The sequence below is a fragment of the Alternaria rosae genome (genome assembly GCF_020736505.1).
Source record: "Alternaria rosae strain MPI-PUGE-AT-0040 chromosome Unknown BKA58scaffold_2, whole genome shotgun sequence".
Lineage (NCBI taxonomy): Eukaryota > Fungi > Ascomycota > Dothideomycetes > Pleosporales > Pleosporaceae > Alternaria > Alternaria rosae.
The window spans coordinates 3,285,499-3,300,164 of NW_025763571.1; the positions used below are offsets into that span (position 1 = coordinate 3,285,499).

Here is a 14,666-nt window from a genome sequence, read left to right on the forward strand (position 1 = left end):
TCTCTCGGCCCTGTGCGTGGTGTTGACTGAATGTCGGGGAAGGTGCGCCTCCCGCGCTAGTCGCCCCACACCAATCACGGCCGATCACCTGTGAGTGAACACGAAAGGCCACCAAAGCAGCTTCACGAGAGATTCATACTTACATAACCCAATTGCACGCCTGCACACATGTCGAGCCCACTTGTAGACGTCTGGGAGGCTGCTGCGTCCTCGCCCTTCAGCCCTGCCGTCGGAAAGAACACGCAATTCACAGTCGGCTTCGTGCTGCTAGCCATCTGTATGTTGCAAGCTCTCATGCTTAGTGGAGCTCTGCTAACAACGCGCGCAGCTCTCATCTTGTCCACCATCTTCGGCTTGAGTACGCGACATAGCCATGTCCCTCTAGCGAACCTCTACTCACGCGCACACAGACCGATCCTTCATCAACCTACCCGTTCTCGGTGTTCCCGCGTCATTAGCATTCGGGTACGTGGCCTTGGAAACACAGAGACAACATGCGCCCACTGACTGCAAACAGCTTCGGCGCCGTTTACATGATTTGCGCAGTCGGCGTCTACGTCTAGTTTCCTACTTCTCCATCCGGCGTTAGGGGCATACTGTGTACAATCTATGGAATACCAATAAAAAGTTCAAGACTCTCGAATCTACCTGCGCGATACCCCATAGCCCATACACTCATAACACAGCACTATGGACGAAGAAGAGCCCCCAATCCTCACGGCAGTGTCAAGCTCTGCGCGACAATTGTACCTGCTCCTCCGCTGCATTGCCTTCTCCAACAAGGCTCATGTCCAGATCAGCGACATTGGTATAAAACTTGCCGTCGATGAGGCGAGCGTCATGGAAGGTACGTCTATGCGCAACAACTTCTCTGTACATTCGCAGGCTGACGCAACCACAGCATCCGCCTTCCTTGACAAGTCCCTCTTCACAACCTACACTTTCAATGCGCCCGCCCCACCGCCGAACTCCCAACACTCTGACAGCGACGATGAACTCGACTCACCATCTAGTACCACTCCGGCTTTCCAAATATCCCTTCCCGCCCTCCTTGAGACCCTCCAGATCTTCGGCCTCACCGACCCCTCCACTTCCAAACCACCATGGGCGCGCGATGGTGCCTATCCCACCAGCACAGCCTTCACTGGAAACAACATATTAGGCGGCATGAACAACCTCTGTCGGATAAGCTACGACGGACCCGGAGCTCCACTAGCCGTCACCTTGACAGAAGCGAGCATACGCACGCAGTGCGATCTCACGACGTACGAGCCAGAGTACACAGACGAGATACCCTTTGATCGCCAAGCCCTCGCACTCAAAGTCATCATGCGAGGCAGCTGGCTGTATGACGCAGTACAAGAGCTATCATCTACAAGCCCAGAGAAACTGACCATGTACGCCAAAACCGTGCACGGCAAACCCTTCTTCGCTCTTTCGTCGTCAGGCACTCTAGGCTCAGCACGCGTCGAGTTCAACAATCAGCCCCAGCTCTCCGCCTACCGCACCCCTGCATCCACGAACCTCAATACGAACAACGAGACGGCAGATCAGCAACCTACCAATCTGCTTGAGACCTTCCAGCTCAGCGATCCACAAGCCGTACTCCGCTCATCTTACAAGTTTAGCTTGATACAAAAGGCTGCGCGCGCCATGAACGTTGCGACTAAAGTCAGTATACGAGCAGATACCCAAGGCGTATTGAGTCTACAGTTCATGATTGAGGTAGACGGTGGTGGGTCGGCTTCTCAGATTGGGCCTGGAGTGGCCACAGGCGGACAAGTGAGTTTCGTCGACTTTCGCTTTGTCCCGCTTGTGGAAGAGGATGACGACGAGGCCGAGGGCGCAGACGTTGACGAGACTCTAATGCACAATGGCCCAGCGAGTGATGGCGAGAGCGGAGCTGATGATACGCTATGAGGAACGATGGATATCATTACTGGCAGAAAGCAGGAGCACCTCCGACAAGGGAAGAACTGAACAGGTCTGCGGACTACACTATGATGAAACAAGCAAATTGGAAGATCCAGTGACAGTGTAGGCTCCAGAGTGTTCAGCTTTTCACTTGAATGAGGTCGGAGTTTGAGCTCAGCATGTGCCGATTTCGCTGATATCTTATATTTGCTAGTCTGTCCAGACCCGAACAGAATAGGGAAAGAAATCCACAATCGTACAATGACTTCTGTGATGAAGCAACCAAGAGCCTTTGTCTGGCAGCCTCTTACTTGAATGTCCTGACGTTTTGCTATGGACATGGCCACAAATTCGACATTTCCGTTTCTTACTCAAGCAGAAAACTCCACCTGATGAAATATAAACCTGCCATGGAGCCGATACGCCTGTACTAGGACATGTGAGGCCAGCCAAACGTCTAGTCCTGACGTAAGTGCAAAATCAATCTGTATAGCGTAAACTAGGAATACTCAGGACGCCCAGTCGTCCTATCCATAGTTTTATGTAATGCGTCATGGGAATTTGTTTCTTTTCTTCTTTCTTCTTTCTCGAGTGTCGCGCCAGGCCATAGTATCCAATCTGATACTCGTTATCGATGTTCGTACCGAGCCGCTTTGTCGTCGCGAAAGGGGGATCGAGGTCGGTGAGTCGTATATCAGGCGCATTAGACTCGCGTCTCGATCGAGTGGGGTTCGTGCGCTGTACGGAGCGACTTAGAACTCAAGTTCAGCTACCACGGGCATTAGTAATGGGTTGCGAATGTTCACCATTCGAATTCACCATTTGCCTTGTGGAACAGGTATCTTCCGTATCGTTAGCAAGATCTCTGCAAAGTATCAACACCCAACTTACTCCTTCTTGTTCGTGGTCAAGATGCCGTCCTTAAGCGTGCACTTCCACTTGTTCTTGACGCGCTGCACTTTGTCATAAGTGCACAACATGTAGTCCACCATTTCGTCATCACTGTTATCTCCATCACCGAGTTCGTCCTCGGAATCATCCAGATCAGAGTTGATCGCGTCATCTGGATCTTCTTCCGGCTTCACGTCGTCATCCCCGTCGAAGCGTGCGGGGGCCGGTGCGCTTGACGAAGCCTCTGCGTCTTCGGCCTGCAGGACACGCACAGCTGCCTTGCGCTTCTTGCCCTTTGGCATCGAGTCGAGCGGTACCATGAGACCACTGTCCTGACGCATAGCCATGGCATCAACTCGAGAACGCATGAAGTCGTCCGCCGCCATGCGCTCTACTGCATCAGCAGCGCGTGCAGCCTTCAAGGCCTCCCAGTCAGCCATAGCATCACCCGAACCATCAGTCTGTGAGGTGTACATGTGGTTTTGCGGTGGTGGACGCTGCTGTGGCATTCCCTGCTGTTGCTGTTGCGGAGGGCGTTGATGCTGCTGCTGCTGCTGCTGTTGTTGTTGTTGTTGCTGTTGCGCCATTATACGCTGCTGTTGCTGCTGATTCTGCATGGGCATTTGAGGCAGATGGCCCTGTTGCGCCAGGTTCGGAAAGTTCTGCTGTTGTACATGTCCTTGCTGCTGCACTCGCTGCTGTACCAAAGCAGCTGCACGCTGGTGCGCGAGCTGCTGGTTTTGATCATAGGTACCGCCATAGCCGTTGTTTGCAGTCTGAGCAGGAGGATAGTTAGCAACTGGTGGTTGGTATCCTCCTTCTGTCTTCACAGGCACGTTGGGGAAGTTGAGAACCTCCTGAGGTCCCGACACGGGAGGCATGTCATTGTCAACCTTTACGTTGGACGGCACCGTAGGTGGCTGACGAACAGGCTCAGGAGCAGGGTCCCATGGGAAGTGAGCAATCTTGAGAGCGGACAGCCTCTCTTGCCAGCCCTAGTGATAGTCAGCACATGCTCAGCCCGACTGCAACAAAAACATGATGTGAGAACAGTCGTCACATGACAGACTATGCCTTTTTAGGAAATGATGCGTTGGTCTTGGCGGGTGGGGGAGCTGTGCAAGGGCTATAAGAAGGCATCTCAAATACTGAGGCGCCCCCGGAGCTGCCAGACCGACCGGCAACTCCGCCCCGCTTCCAGCCGCCCATCACCCAAGCCAGGCGGTCACCGCGCGATCGCCGCAGCCAGCGAAACCGATGCGAGAAATAAATTGACAGGAAAAGTGAGAGACATAAGAAGCGGTGTGACGGCTGCCGTAAATGTGCTGCGACAGAGAAAAGGAAGGCGCGCTGGCCGACATGGAGGCCAGGTTGCAACATACCTGCTTCATCTCGTCGAGTGTGCTATGATCGACGCCCGACTCCTCGAAGTCATTCTGCGAGGTCTGGATCACCTTCTCGATGATCTGCTGATACACGCCGCCCTGGTGGTTGCTGTTAGCAAGCCTGCCTTTACCCTTCCACCGCTCGCATGCGCGCCTTGGGAATACTAACCACGACCGAGTTCGACATGATCGCGACTGTTTGGTATGGTCTGAGCTATCTAGTGTACGATGCGAGCTCTGTGATAGCTGCGCGACGGCTGCGATGGTTGCTCGCGTGGAGAGGATTGAGGAATAGGCAGGCAAGCCAGGCAGGCGACGTCAGCGCTTGAGGCTGCAGATAGGTGCGCGCGCTTGAGGAAGCTTCTGCGCGGTCAAGGAAGTTCTACGGATATCGCTAGCCCAGACGGAAGGCCTTGTACAACGTGTTCGGGTACCCTCAGCTTTCGGGATCGTGGGTGTATGAGTGATAGTGAGCGGCGTTCCGGCAATCATTGAGGGCGCCGATTCCTTAGCGCCTAACGCTACTCTAGCGCCACACGTGACTAGGCTCACAGCTCAACATTCAAAGAACGCGATGCACCGTTCTGGCGGATTCGAAATATAGTAGTGGCCATGATCAATACACACACGAATCGATTGAAACATTGGTACAGACGTCGTCAGTTCATCAATTGCACCTCAAACGACCAACCTGCATCCCATAAGAAGCAAAACTCCCGCCACTGCACTCGAATCGCACTTGGGTATCTTGGCATGCTCCTCGCAATCGCTACCGGCTAATGCTCATGCACCAAAGCCTTTTGTACCGCTGCATCAACGTCCTTGCGCCTATACCCTGGTGATCGCCCGAGACACACGCCATGTATAATGATCTCTGTCGGAAATGTCAGCCAAATGTTGACTTCTCGTGAATGTGTACACTCACCATCAATCAGCTTCGCAACGTCTAGCCAGGCAGTCTTCTTCCGCTTCTGCCTCGCCACTGGTAAAGCTGCCGCTACGTCGCTCATCATGTTGATGCCCAAATCCATATTGTCCATGTGAAAGGCAGACGTATGCGCAAACCCATAATCATACCCGGGTGCGAGATCTAAACCCAGTGTCTGATCATAGGAGATTTCGTAGTTGACAAGCCTGGGGAATTCACCGGTGTTCCCAAAAGACAGGTCTAGCCCAAAAGCTCCACTGTTCGCGATATTGTAAGGGTTGTTTGGCGGATTTGTCGAAGTGGCTGACGGAGCTGCCGATGCGTTCGCGGAGTTCTGGTGAATAGAAGGCAGACTCGTTGTGTTATGCGGCCGTTGCCGTAATGCACTGTTGGGGGTTCTGGACAGTTCTTCGTCATCAACGTCGATAACACACTCCGCGAACGAGCTCTTCGGGTCGAGCTTGCACGAGTACTGCTCTTCCAAGTAGCCTTGTACGTCGTAACAATCGAACCATTCTCCCTCGTATCCACGGAGGTCCACGCCGCGTAGCTCTTCACTCCTACCGTCTTCTGTATTCTCTATGATGAGTACTTTCTTCTCCGCTGGTCCAATTTGCCGTACGTTCCATCCGTTCCTAACAGACATTACATTGCCGGCAGCGTCCCGTCGCGGATAGTGAGTTCCTGCACCACCGAGATGGAGGAATGGCGACTCCCACCAATCCAAATCTTCGTCAATGCCACGGGCCATGATAGTTCGGAAGCGGCTTCGTATTTGATCGAGGGTTTCATGAGGTAGAGAGAGCTTGAATACACGATTGATTGCCTAGCTGTAATGATTAGCCTTGTATCACTCTCTGGGGAAATAGGCAGTGAAGCCAGAGAAGCAATTCCTACATCGACTAGCTGGAAACGTACCGTAGGGCGGGCATGGGCGTTGCTAAGCAAATGAAACCCCGCCTCGAGCGCCGCCCTAGACAATCTTCTGGCAAATGTGGTTTCTTGGAAACTGTACGTTGTCACCGGAGGGAGTGTCCTCGTCGGTAGTTTCGATGGAGGCGGCGTGGGTAGCCTGTTCGTTGGCGGTGTCCTTTCAGGCGTCGGTACACGGACAGAGTAGGTGTGTGGGTTTGATGTTGCATACGGTGCTTGGTGCTGACTCAGAAGGTCTACAAGCCCGAAAGGCAGCTGCGTCGGTTCGGATGAAGTATGCGATGGTGATGGGTCTACTGGAGGCTGCGAAGATCGGTGTGACTGGTCGAAGACCGAACCTGCTCCAAACTGTCGGCATCCCACCAGATCGCTCCTACGGGAGTCTACATTGCCATAAGCAGCACTGATGTGGGCGAGGTAGCTATCCGGTGTTGACAGTTGTGGCTGCGGGCGCTTCTCAGCGGATGGTTTCGGAACTGTGGAATAACCCCATCCGATGTGTTGCACTTCAGGCTCCGGTTCGGCTAGCTTTGGTGCACCATTGCCTTCAACTCCTTGTTCGCCTTGTTCACCTTCTTCGTCTCCCTCATACTGGCCCTCGTTGGCTGTCTTTATCAAGCTCGCGAACGTGTCCGTTACCAGCTTGAACTCTTGGGCCAAAGTCGGATTCAGCTGTAACAGACCTGACTTGATGGTGGACTGGTTTAGCTTTAAAAATGCCTTGTTCATCTGGTCGATAATCGAGTGGAGCTGTGAGCTTTGACTCTTCAACGATGCGATGGTGGTTTCCTTCCGCTGGCGGTATGCACGCTGGGCAAGCCGGATTTGAGTTCTTCGTCTCTGGTACATCTGTCAGTACATTCGACATGTATGCTGAGATCGAATCGCGAGGGGCTCCATGCTGGGTAGTGTCATCTGGAGCGCTGCAGGCTCATCAGCATCGTTCACAGGAGGTGGGGATGACGATGAGGAGCTCACAGTGGGTCGAGCTTGAGAACACATCAACAACCTGACAGCTTCTTCGTCCAGGACAGGTGCGCATGTCCCGTTTACCATCCCGCTCCAAGAGTTGACAACGACGAATCGGGGTAGACAGAGCAAAAAGGACGTTGCGTCTCCACTCACATCTGCAGCCGTGGCGTCCTGTGTGTCTACCCGTGGACGGCCTCTAGCCTTCTTTCCTCCAGCACCACCGTCATCGCCACTGTCCCCCCTGCGTGAGCGCTTTCGTGATGTCTGCGTCTGTTCTGATTCTGAGCTCGTCATGATTCTGGTTTTGGCTTCTGATACCGCTGATCGAGCAGAGTAAGGTCCGGAGGTATGCCACCGAAGGAGTTCGGTGGAACCAATAGCGAGACTGACTACGAAAGGGTGCTGAACCGAAGTCGGTCTCCACGGACTCCTAATCACTCCGTTCCGACTCTTGAAACACCGCTATCGTTCACTTGTGAGGGAAATCGTAAACCCTTCGTACAGATTCTCAATGGAGTAATTTGGTTCGCGTAAAAATAGCGGGAAGACGTTGTGTACATGTAGATTGCATCCAAGACTAATTCAATCTGACGCAGACCAGCCAGTATGGAAAAGCAAAAGATGCTCCGGCGCCGATTCAGTGAACGGCCGCTACAGCTCACAAGGTTCGAGATCGATCAAGGGTCCGCTGTTACACGGGGCTAATGCGCGTCTCCGCACACGATGCGGCTAGTTCCTGCTGTCCGTAGGGCGAAGAGGCGGACGATTGCATGGACGGGTGGGTTCATGGCCACAGGTTTGCGGGCGTTGTGATACCATCTACATAGTCTTCTTTGCGTACAACTTTATAGCTCGCAGGCCTTTCCTAGACATTGCTAATGCTGAGATGTTTGAGACCGAGGTCTTCGGAGCTTGGTAGCTGGGTGTGGCCAATTGTTTCGCTGTGTGTCTTGTGGCTCTGGTGCAGTCCGGGATGCTTTGCCATCCTGATTACTGAACAACAAATTTCCCGGAACGGCAAGTGCCGCTTGCCAAGCGTCTTCACGTGACACCAAGGCAGCTCCTGTCAGCAGTCTGCAGGGCTGGCGGTTATAAATTCTTCCCTAGCTTCATTGTCAGGTCTGTTGTTGCGAAGACCTGATTGTGTAAGCTGCTTAAACCTCTCTAGCTTGGTAAACCAAGCGCCCCTATACGCTTCAGGGCCGCGATACCTGGGCAGACGCTTCCTTGCGTAGCCTCAGCCCAGTCAATACGGGATACGGGCGACGCGGCACCGGGAACAACGCAGATCCTAGAATATCTAGATCATGACGTCAATGTTTTAACGAACGAGTCTGTCAAGCTTACAGGTCGACAATATCATATCCACGACTTCCATGGGTTTCAAGTACTTGTTCAATAGTCCGGTCAAGGATATTTAGAGTCTGTATATGATCACATAATCTAACGCTATATCTACCCTGATGCTTGCCCCGGCCCATGTCTAAGCTTCGGAAGAACGCCCAACCAGTTGTTCGATTGTTCATCTTCGCCCTGCCCTGCAGCGGCCGATGCGTTCTCTCCCCCAGACTCCCCACTAGTGTTCTTCTCAGCATCATCATATCTATCTCGTACCCCATGCCCTGTTTGCTGACTGTTTGCATCCCTTGTCTCCGCCTCATGTTCCCGTACCGGTCTTTCGCTTCTCTCTGCCTCTCTCTGGGAGGGGGTTGCAGATTTAGGCGCGTCGGGAACCGCATGATGACTATTCCGAGATTTCTCCGCCGGTGCAATGGCACGATCCTCATCTATACGCTTTTCTCCTCTGTCTTCTGCCCTGATCCATGTTTGTAGATCATCCTCTGAAGGTTTATGGAAACACCACATCTCATCAGAAGTCGTGTATCCAGTGCCCATTCCGCCTTGAAAGTTGCGTCTAAACTTTCTTTGCAGACCAGCAGCTAACCGTTTCCTGAATTCATTGTCAACCCGTAGACGAGCAGCTATCCACTGGTCATTCGGTCGGTGGTCGTTAGGCATGTCTTCCATAAGAGGCGTGTCCAGAATCTTCTCATCTGTCATACATCGATTGATAATGGACTTTCCGCCTCCCGAATCTGGCGTGACCAGACGAAGAAACTCGAGGCTAGTGCTGACGTTGAGGTCAATAGCTCTCTGCGGGTGGACAGTGGCCTTCATGAACAACGATGAGACGTGCTTGTACAAGATCGAGAAGTCGCTTTGGTTGATGTGGATGGAGCCTCGGACCGTTAGAAGATACGCAGGGGCACCATGCTCGCTGGCCTCCTTCATTAAGGACATGGCCGCATCCCAATTCTTCTGCCAATACATGAACGCTTCACTGGCGATTCCCAGCAGGGGGAGGTGTATTCTGTGCTTCGGATCTTCCACAGGTGGTTTTACAGGCGCGCTGCAAAGTGTTAGTTCCAATGCAAACAGGGAGAGGGAGATATGCTCACCCCCAGATGTCGTAAATTATCCCCGCCTGCACATTTGTGAATCGTTCGGTATGCCTGAGCACTTCTACCACTGTAGCAGCTCCGAAACTATGACCAGCCATTGTCATTTTATCTACGTGAAAACGATGTTTCCACTGTGCCCAATCAATTCCGCCTAGACCTCTGGAAGAGCCTCCAACGTAGCCTTCGCCTCGGAGATTCTGCCGTGCGATTTCCTCTCCATTGCCAGCAGATATTGTCTTGAGTACACGATATGCTTCCTCGAGCTCGCAAAGGCGCAGCTCTATCTGTGCGCTACGCAGTTCGCCGTCGACGCCGTGCTCATTGTTCGGTGCAGTATCCATCGGGTTGTCTTTGGGGAAGATGTAGTCCTGTTATGGTCAGCTTACGAGATCCTGGATTCTCGAATCCCACAGTACGTACCATATAGTGATAACCTTGCGCAATTTCTTCGTCTGTGTGATCCAGGTGCTGGAATTTAGCAAAGTCTTTGTCGTCCTCTTCGTCTCCGTCGCAATCCGTATGGTTCGCTTTTCCTCCTCCTTGGGCATCTTTTCTCCGCTTCCCTCGCTTCTTGTGATTAATGAAAGTCCGCGGTCCACTCCCATCCCTATGCTCCACCGCGCACACGACGAAGCCGTAGCTCGCGAATTCAGAGCATAAGCTGCTGTATGCAGTTCTAGAGCCACCAAGACCATGACTAAACATCAACAGTGGGAAAGTGGGCTCATCATTCATTCCCTCGGGCGGACTACCCTGCTGGTTTTTGATCTTATAACCGTCCTTCTTCATGTTGCCTTCCGGGGGCCAATGAGTCGCAGGAGGGGCATTCCTGAAACCGCGCAATTTGGTGAGCATGGTGGTCGCGCCAAAGATGCCGATGCTTATAGGGCTCGGTATGCCAGCAAACCGCGCATAACCCTTCGCTGTCTCCATGCGCGGTCTTGGAAGCCATGTCTCTCGACTCCATTTCCTCTCTCCTCCTGGGGCATTCCCGTTACCACTTCCGAACGAAGCAGGGTAATATAGTGTGAACAAGACAGTCTCCAACTGCAGAAGGTGCCGGCCCTTGCGCTTGATGTTCGAGATCGGACGAGGGTGTTCGACAGGGATTTCTATCTCCATGCTGCCTATAGAGTATGGTCCTGAAGTGGGAGAAAGGGTCGAGTTCGGGTAAGGGAGATGATCGCGTATCGATGCGGGCGGTCTCGTGCGTGGTTTCTTCGCGTTGGGTATCTTGCCCGAGGACGAGGGATTCAGGACGCTGTGTCGACGGGCGCCACCTTCGTCACCCGTGATGCGCGTCTTCTGACGCTCAAGGAAGGACATGGTCGATGATGAGTGGTGGTATGAAGGGTGATCTAGGGTATCTTAGAAGAAAAAGCGCGTAACAAAACAGGCGCGGCAGGACTACGCCTCAGAGCGAAGAAAGCGATACAGCAATCGCGAGGAACAAAGGCCGAAAATGCTTCGCCATGCTTAGCAGGCACTAGAAGGCCCCGCCTGAAACGCTTGCTCCGCTGGCGAGACTGTGCGGATGCGCGCGGGAAACTTAGCTGTAGTGTTTGGTGTTTTGAGAATGCTGATGATGTCATGGGCCGGTTCCCATGGAGCGCGTAAGTGGGGCCGATACCCCTTCGAGATCCCTGACAAGCAGGGGCAGACATCCGATCCTACTTCAAGCATCTCTTTATAAACATGACTTGCATGCACAAACCTTGAGGGACTGAGTTCTGCTGGTATTTGACAAAGACATGTTTAGTTAAGCTATCAACTAAGATGATATCATACTTTTCCAAAATCTCCACTGTATGCAACGTAGCACGTAACGTGAGATAGACAGAAGACACAGGCGTCCAACGTCTCATTGATGCAGACTCGGTCGCTTTGGCTCAGGCTATGAGGTCTTCGACCTGTCCACCACCGGATATCGATCGGTACCGAAAGTAGAGTTGAGCGACACCTGCCCCGACATTTTGCCGTTCTCCATACGGATCCACGTGTCGACCACCTTCGCATCCAACATGTCCTCGTTGACGACGATCTGACGCGCGCCTGGTGTCCAATCCGTGTAGCCGCCGTAGCCCGAGTGTCGGTTGAAGCAGATATTCAGTCCGTTCCCGTGGCTAGGAGAATTGTCAGGGAGGTCTTTGGCCCATTTCATGCACCAGTCTACGCCATGGTCGTGACCCGAGAAAACGGCCATGAGATTTTCTGTCTCTATGAGCGCCTTCATGAAGGGGATGTTGGCTCCACCGTACTTGCAGTTATTCCCAGTGTTATCGCAAATATCGCCCTGGTTTCCTATATTTTCCTCATTGATACCTGGGTTTGCTGTGCTGGAACGCCCGTTATGTTGAAAAGAATCTGCAGCTTGTATCGGAATGTGCACGAAAGCCATGCTAGGAACTGCGCGGCCATATTGCTGGCGAAGGGCGTTATTGGTGTTGCGGAACCATCCGACAACCTGCAAGAATCAGTATGTTATGAGAAACAATTACAAGGGTCTCATACCTTCTCGTCAACCCAGTTTGGAATGCCGACGTCGTTACCAGTGGGTTGATATTTCATGCCTCCTTTGCTGTCGAAGAACCACAACAGCATCTTCAGATCAGACGCATCTGTGGAGCTGTACACCGGAACGAAATAGTTGCTCCAGCCGACTTGATTGACATCGCCAGACACGGACTGCGTCGTGAAGGAGAGTTTCTTGCCATTGTTGCCCTTGACGTCCGACCACATGTGTTCAGACATGGCACTAGTGCTGCAAGTCTTGGAAGCATCATGATTGCCGAATGTTGCGCCGAAAGGCAGATTGCGAGCGACGAGTGGAGCCATGATCTGATCGATCAAAGGATTTACGTCTTGAGGGGCCACCCACTCACAGGAAAGGAGATCGCCGTTCAGGACGACGAAGTCGGGCTGCTCGTTGTCGAGGACTGAGTTCATGACACCAACTGTTCTGAGGTCCGCGTATCGACGGCCGCGCTGAGACTCAACTACAAGCGGTTAGCATATGCCGGTGTCAGGTGCATGCGACGTAGAAAGATTTGGTGACTTACGCTCACCGAAGTGGAGATCACTAAAGACGGTAATTGACAGCTGTCTATCCACAGCGAATCGGATACCTGCATAGTAGGGCGCGGACCTGCTGTGAAGCACAGTGGCACTAACTGTTGAAACCAGCAGCCAGATCAACTGGGTAGATCTCAAAGCAGCCATGATGGGTTACGCAGGATCTTGTAAGTTGATACACTCAGAGGTAGCGGGTAGCCGAGCTGAAAGTGAAGTAAGTCCAGTCGAAGCGTGAGTAGACTGTAGGCAAAGGAAGTGAATGAGGAAAGACATATTTGCTCCTGCAAATTGCAAAGTGAGAGTCGGGAAGGGGCCTGCGGCCTAGTCGAGTCGAAAGTGAAGAGCGAGCGACGTCATAGGAAAGAGCTCACACGAAATGAAACCTAAAAAAAATAAAATACGACGTACTCACTGAACTCTCCTCAGGTCTCGTTGATACTTTTACGCCATAACGGCACCGTTCAAATGCTTTGATGCCACCGATCTCAGATATAGTATACCTTGGCCGTTAGAGGACCACAGTGACCCGCTTCATAGAAAGAACATCAACCAGAACTCATTGAAGGCAAGTCGCATTGTTGGGGGTCGGCAGTCGGGGGGTTCAGCTCAATTTCCCTTGGATCTCGTTATCACGCAAGTTCTAATGCCATCCTGACAAGAAATCGAGGTTTGACGGTCCCCAACGCAAGGCAAGTCAAGACCAGGGAGTGCTGAAGACCTCTCATGCATAAAGGTGCCCTAATGGTCGTCACAAAGTTCTAGTATCTTGTTCAGTACCCAACTAGTTAGTCGGCTCTCGTTGAAATTGATACTGCTGACGCTACTCATTCCACTACCTCAGCTCAGATGCGGTGCTCGTGGATTAGATGCAATTCAAGGTAACGCCAAGAGCGATGGCTGTATAGGACTGACTTGGTGTTGTCGCGTATTTAACGATGAGGTGTGGAGGAAGGTGGGCAGGTAATAAATGGCCGGGGGTCCGCTCTGGACGGTCGCGCTAGCCAAGACTTCCCCACCAAAATTTCCAGAAGCGAAGTTGGGGATCAGTCCTTCACCTCAGCTGCCATGAACGCCGAGGCTTATCTGCGCAAGCAAGGCTGGCAGGGCTCGGGTCACTCTCTCGACCAAACCGGCCGCGGCATCAAGAAGCCGCTTCTCATCGCGCACAAGAACGACCAGCTGGGACTCGGCAAGAAGAAGGCGGCGCATACGACAGACGACCAGTGGTGGTTGCGCGCGTTCGACCAGAGCCTGCAGAGCATTGGTACAGGCAAGGATGTATGCAGTCATGTCCCACTGCGCCTGCGCGATCAAACGGCTAACTTCCCGCCCAGAGCACGCTCGACCAGATCCGAACGCAAGGCATCTATCGCGGTGGCCTCTATGGCTTCTTCGTAAAGGGCGAGTTGATTGGAGGTACGATTGGAGACGCCTCAGCGACCACCACAGACGCGTCGAATCCCGCTTCCGGCGCAAGCACGCCTCCTACATCCGCATCCGACACTGAAACGCCCGCGCCTACCAAGGGGCTTTCGGACAAGAAAAAGAAGAAGCGCAAGCGAGAGGAGGGAGATGCTGCAATTAGCAAGAAGTTGAAGAGCGACGTGGTCGAATCGAAGCATGAACAAAGTCCGGTGGCCGTCACGGGCAAAGACCTGAAGGCTGTAACGAGGAAGCTTGCGAAGCTGAGAACCGAAGAAAAGGCCGATTACGAGACACGCGCGAAAGCAAAGGGCCAGACACTCGAGCAATACGTCCTCCGTCGTATCCAGAAGAAGGCAGAAACGCGTGCCCCCAAGCCGGTCGAAGTCATCAAGGAGAAGAAATCGAAGTCAGATAAAAAGGAGAAGAAGAGCAACAAGGCGCAATAACAACGATGATAGAATAGTGTAGATGGAGAGAACAGTAGACGACCACGTCCCTGTCAGGGTCGGCGCAAGACGCTCGCAGCCTTGTAAGGGTCAACCGGCTGTCGAAGCGCATGCGGGAGCTGTCTGGAGAACAGAAGTAAAAGGCATCATGGCTCGAGAAGCTATACCCCGCCGATACATCTTCGATGAGCCGGGCACTATCGTCACACAAGTGCTACCAAAGTCTGCAGGGGCTGTT

General features: G+C 52.9%; 7 protein-coding genes across 7 annotated transcripts; 3 read left to right on the forward strand and 4 right to left on the reverse strand.

Annotated features, from left to right (window-relative positions):
* Positions 1-168: 168 nt before the first annotated feature.
* On the forward strand, positions 169-563 carry BKA58DRAFT_436375 (uncharacterized protein; the record flags this gene model as incomplete). The annotated part of the gene is made up of 4 exons (XM_046173408.1): positions 169-277; positions 329-358; positions 411-465; positions 518-563. The coding sequence occupies 4 exons, from the start codon at positions 169-171 to the stop codon at positions 561-563; spliced, it is 240 nt and encodes a 79-aa protein (XP_046029511.1).
* On the forward strand, positions 532-2,234 carry BKA58DRAFT_101080 (Rad1/Rec1/Rad17). Its single transcript, XM_046163727.1, has 2 exons — positions 532-847; positions 902-2,234. Exons 1-2 carry the CDS (start codon positions 691-693, stop codon positions 1,918-1,920), a joined length of 1,176 nt encoding a protein of 391 aa, XP_046029512.1. The 5' UTR covers positions 532-690; the 3' UTR covers positions 1,921-2,234.
* A 482-nt stretch (positions 2,235-2,716) lies between these two features.
* BKA58DRAFT_409111 (transcription factor IIA, alpha/beta subunit) lies at positions 2,717-4,377 on the reverse strand (the record flags this gene model as incomplete). Its single annotated transcript, XM_046172126.1, has 4 exons — positions 2,717-2,756; positions 2,806-3,800; positions 4,188-4,289; positions 4,330-4,377. The coding sequence occupies 4 exons, from the start codon at positions 4,375-4,377 to the stop codon at positions 2,717-2,719; spliced, it is 1,185 nt and encodes a 394-aa protein (XP_046029513.1).
* A 294-nt stretch (positions 4,378-4,671) lies between these two features.
* BKA58DRAFT_101132 (uncharacterized protein) lies at positions 4,672-7,121 on the reverse strand. Its single transcript, XM_046163728.1, has 4 exons — positions 7,030-7,121; positions 6,037-6,974; positions 5,116-5,944; positions 4,672-5,064 (listed from the first exon to the last, which is right to left on the reverse strand). The coding sequence occupies exons 2-4, from the start codon at positions 6,898-6,900 to the stop codon at positions 4,967-4,969; spliced, it is 1,791 nt and encodes a 596-aa protein (XP_046029514.1). The 5' UTR covers positions 6,901-6,974; positions 7,030-7,121; the 3' UTR covers positions 4,672-4,966.
* Positions 7,122-8,424: 1,303 nt separating this feature from the next.
* On the reverse strand, positions 8,425-11,060 carry BKA58DRAFT_466333. Its single transcript, XM_046175008.1, has 3 exons — positions 9,906-11,060; positions 9,483-9,853; positions 8,425-9,433 (listed from the first exon to the last, which is right to left on the reverse strand). The coding sequence occupies exons 1-3, from the start codon at positions 10,809-10,811 to the stop codon at positions 8,479-8,481; spliced, it is 2,232 nt and encodes a 743-aa protein (XP_046029515.1). The 5' UTR covers positions 10,812-11,060; the 3' UTR covers positions 8,425-8,478.
* A 319-nt stretch (positions 11,061-11,379) lies between these two features.
* Positions 11,380-12,704, reverse strand: BKA58DRAFT_308398 (Metallo-dependent phosphatase-like protein; the record flags this gene model as incomplete). The annotated part of the gene is made up of 3 exons (XM_046167201.1): positions 11,380-11,949; positions 11,997-12,481; positions 12,545-12,704. 3 exons carry the CDS (start codon positions 12,702-12,704, stop codon positions 11,380-11,382), a joined length of 1,215 nt encoding a protein of 404 aa, XP_046029516.1.
* A 918-nt stretch (positions 12,705-13,622) lies between these two features.
* On the forward strand, positions 13,623-14,428 carry BKA58DRAFT_398704 (uncharacterized protein; the record flags this gene model as incomplete). Its single annotated transcript, XM_046171501.1, has 2 exons — positions 13,623-13,835; positions 13,892-14,428. The coding sequence occupies 2 exons, from the start codon at positions 13,623-13,625 to the stop codon at positions 14,426-14,428; spliced, it is 750 nt and encodes a 249-aa protein (XP_046029517.1).
* Positions 14,429-14,666: the final 238 nt, after the last annotated feature.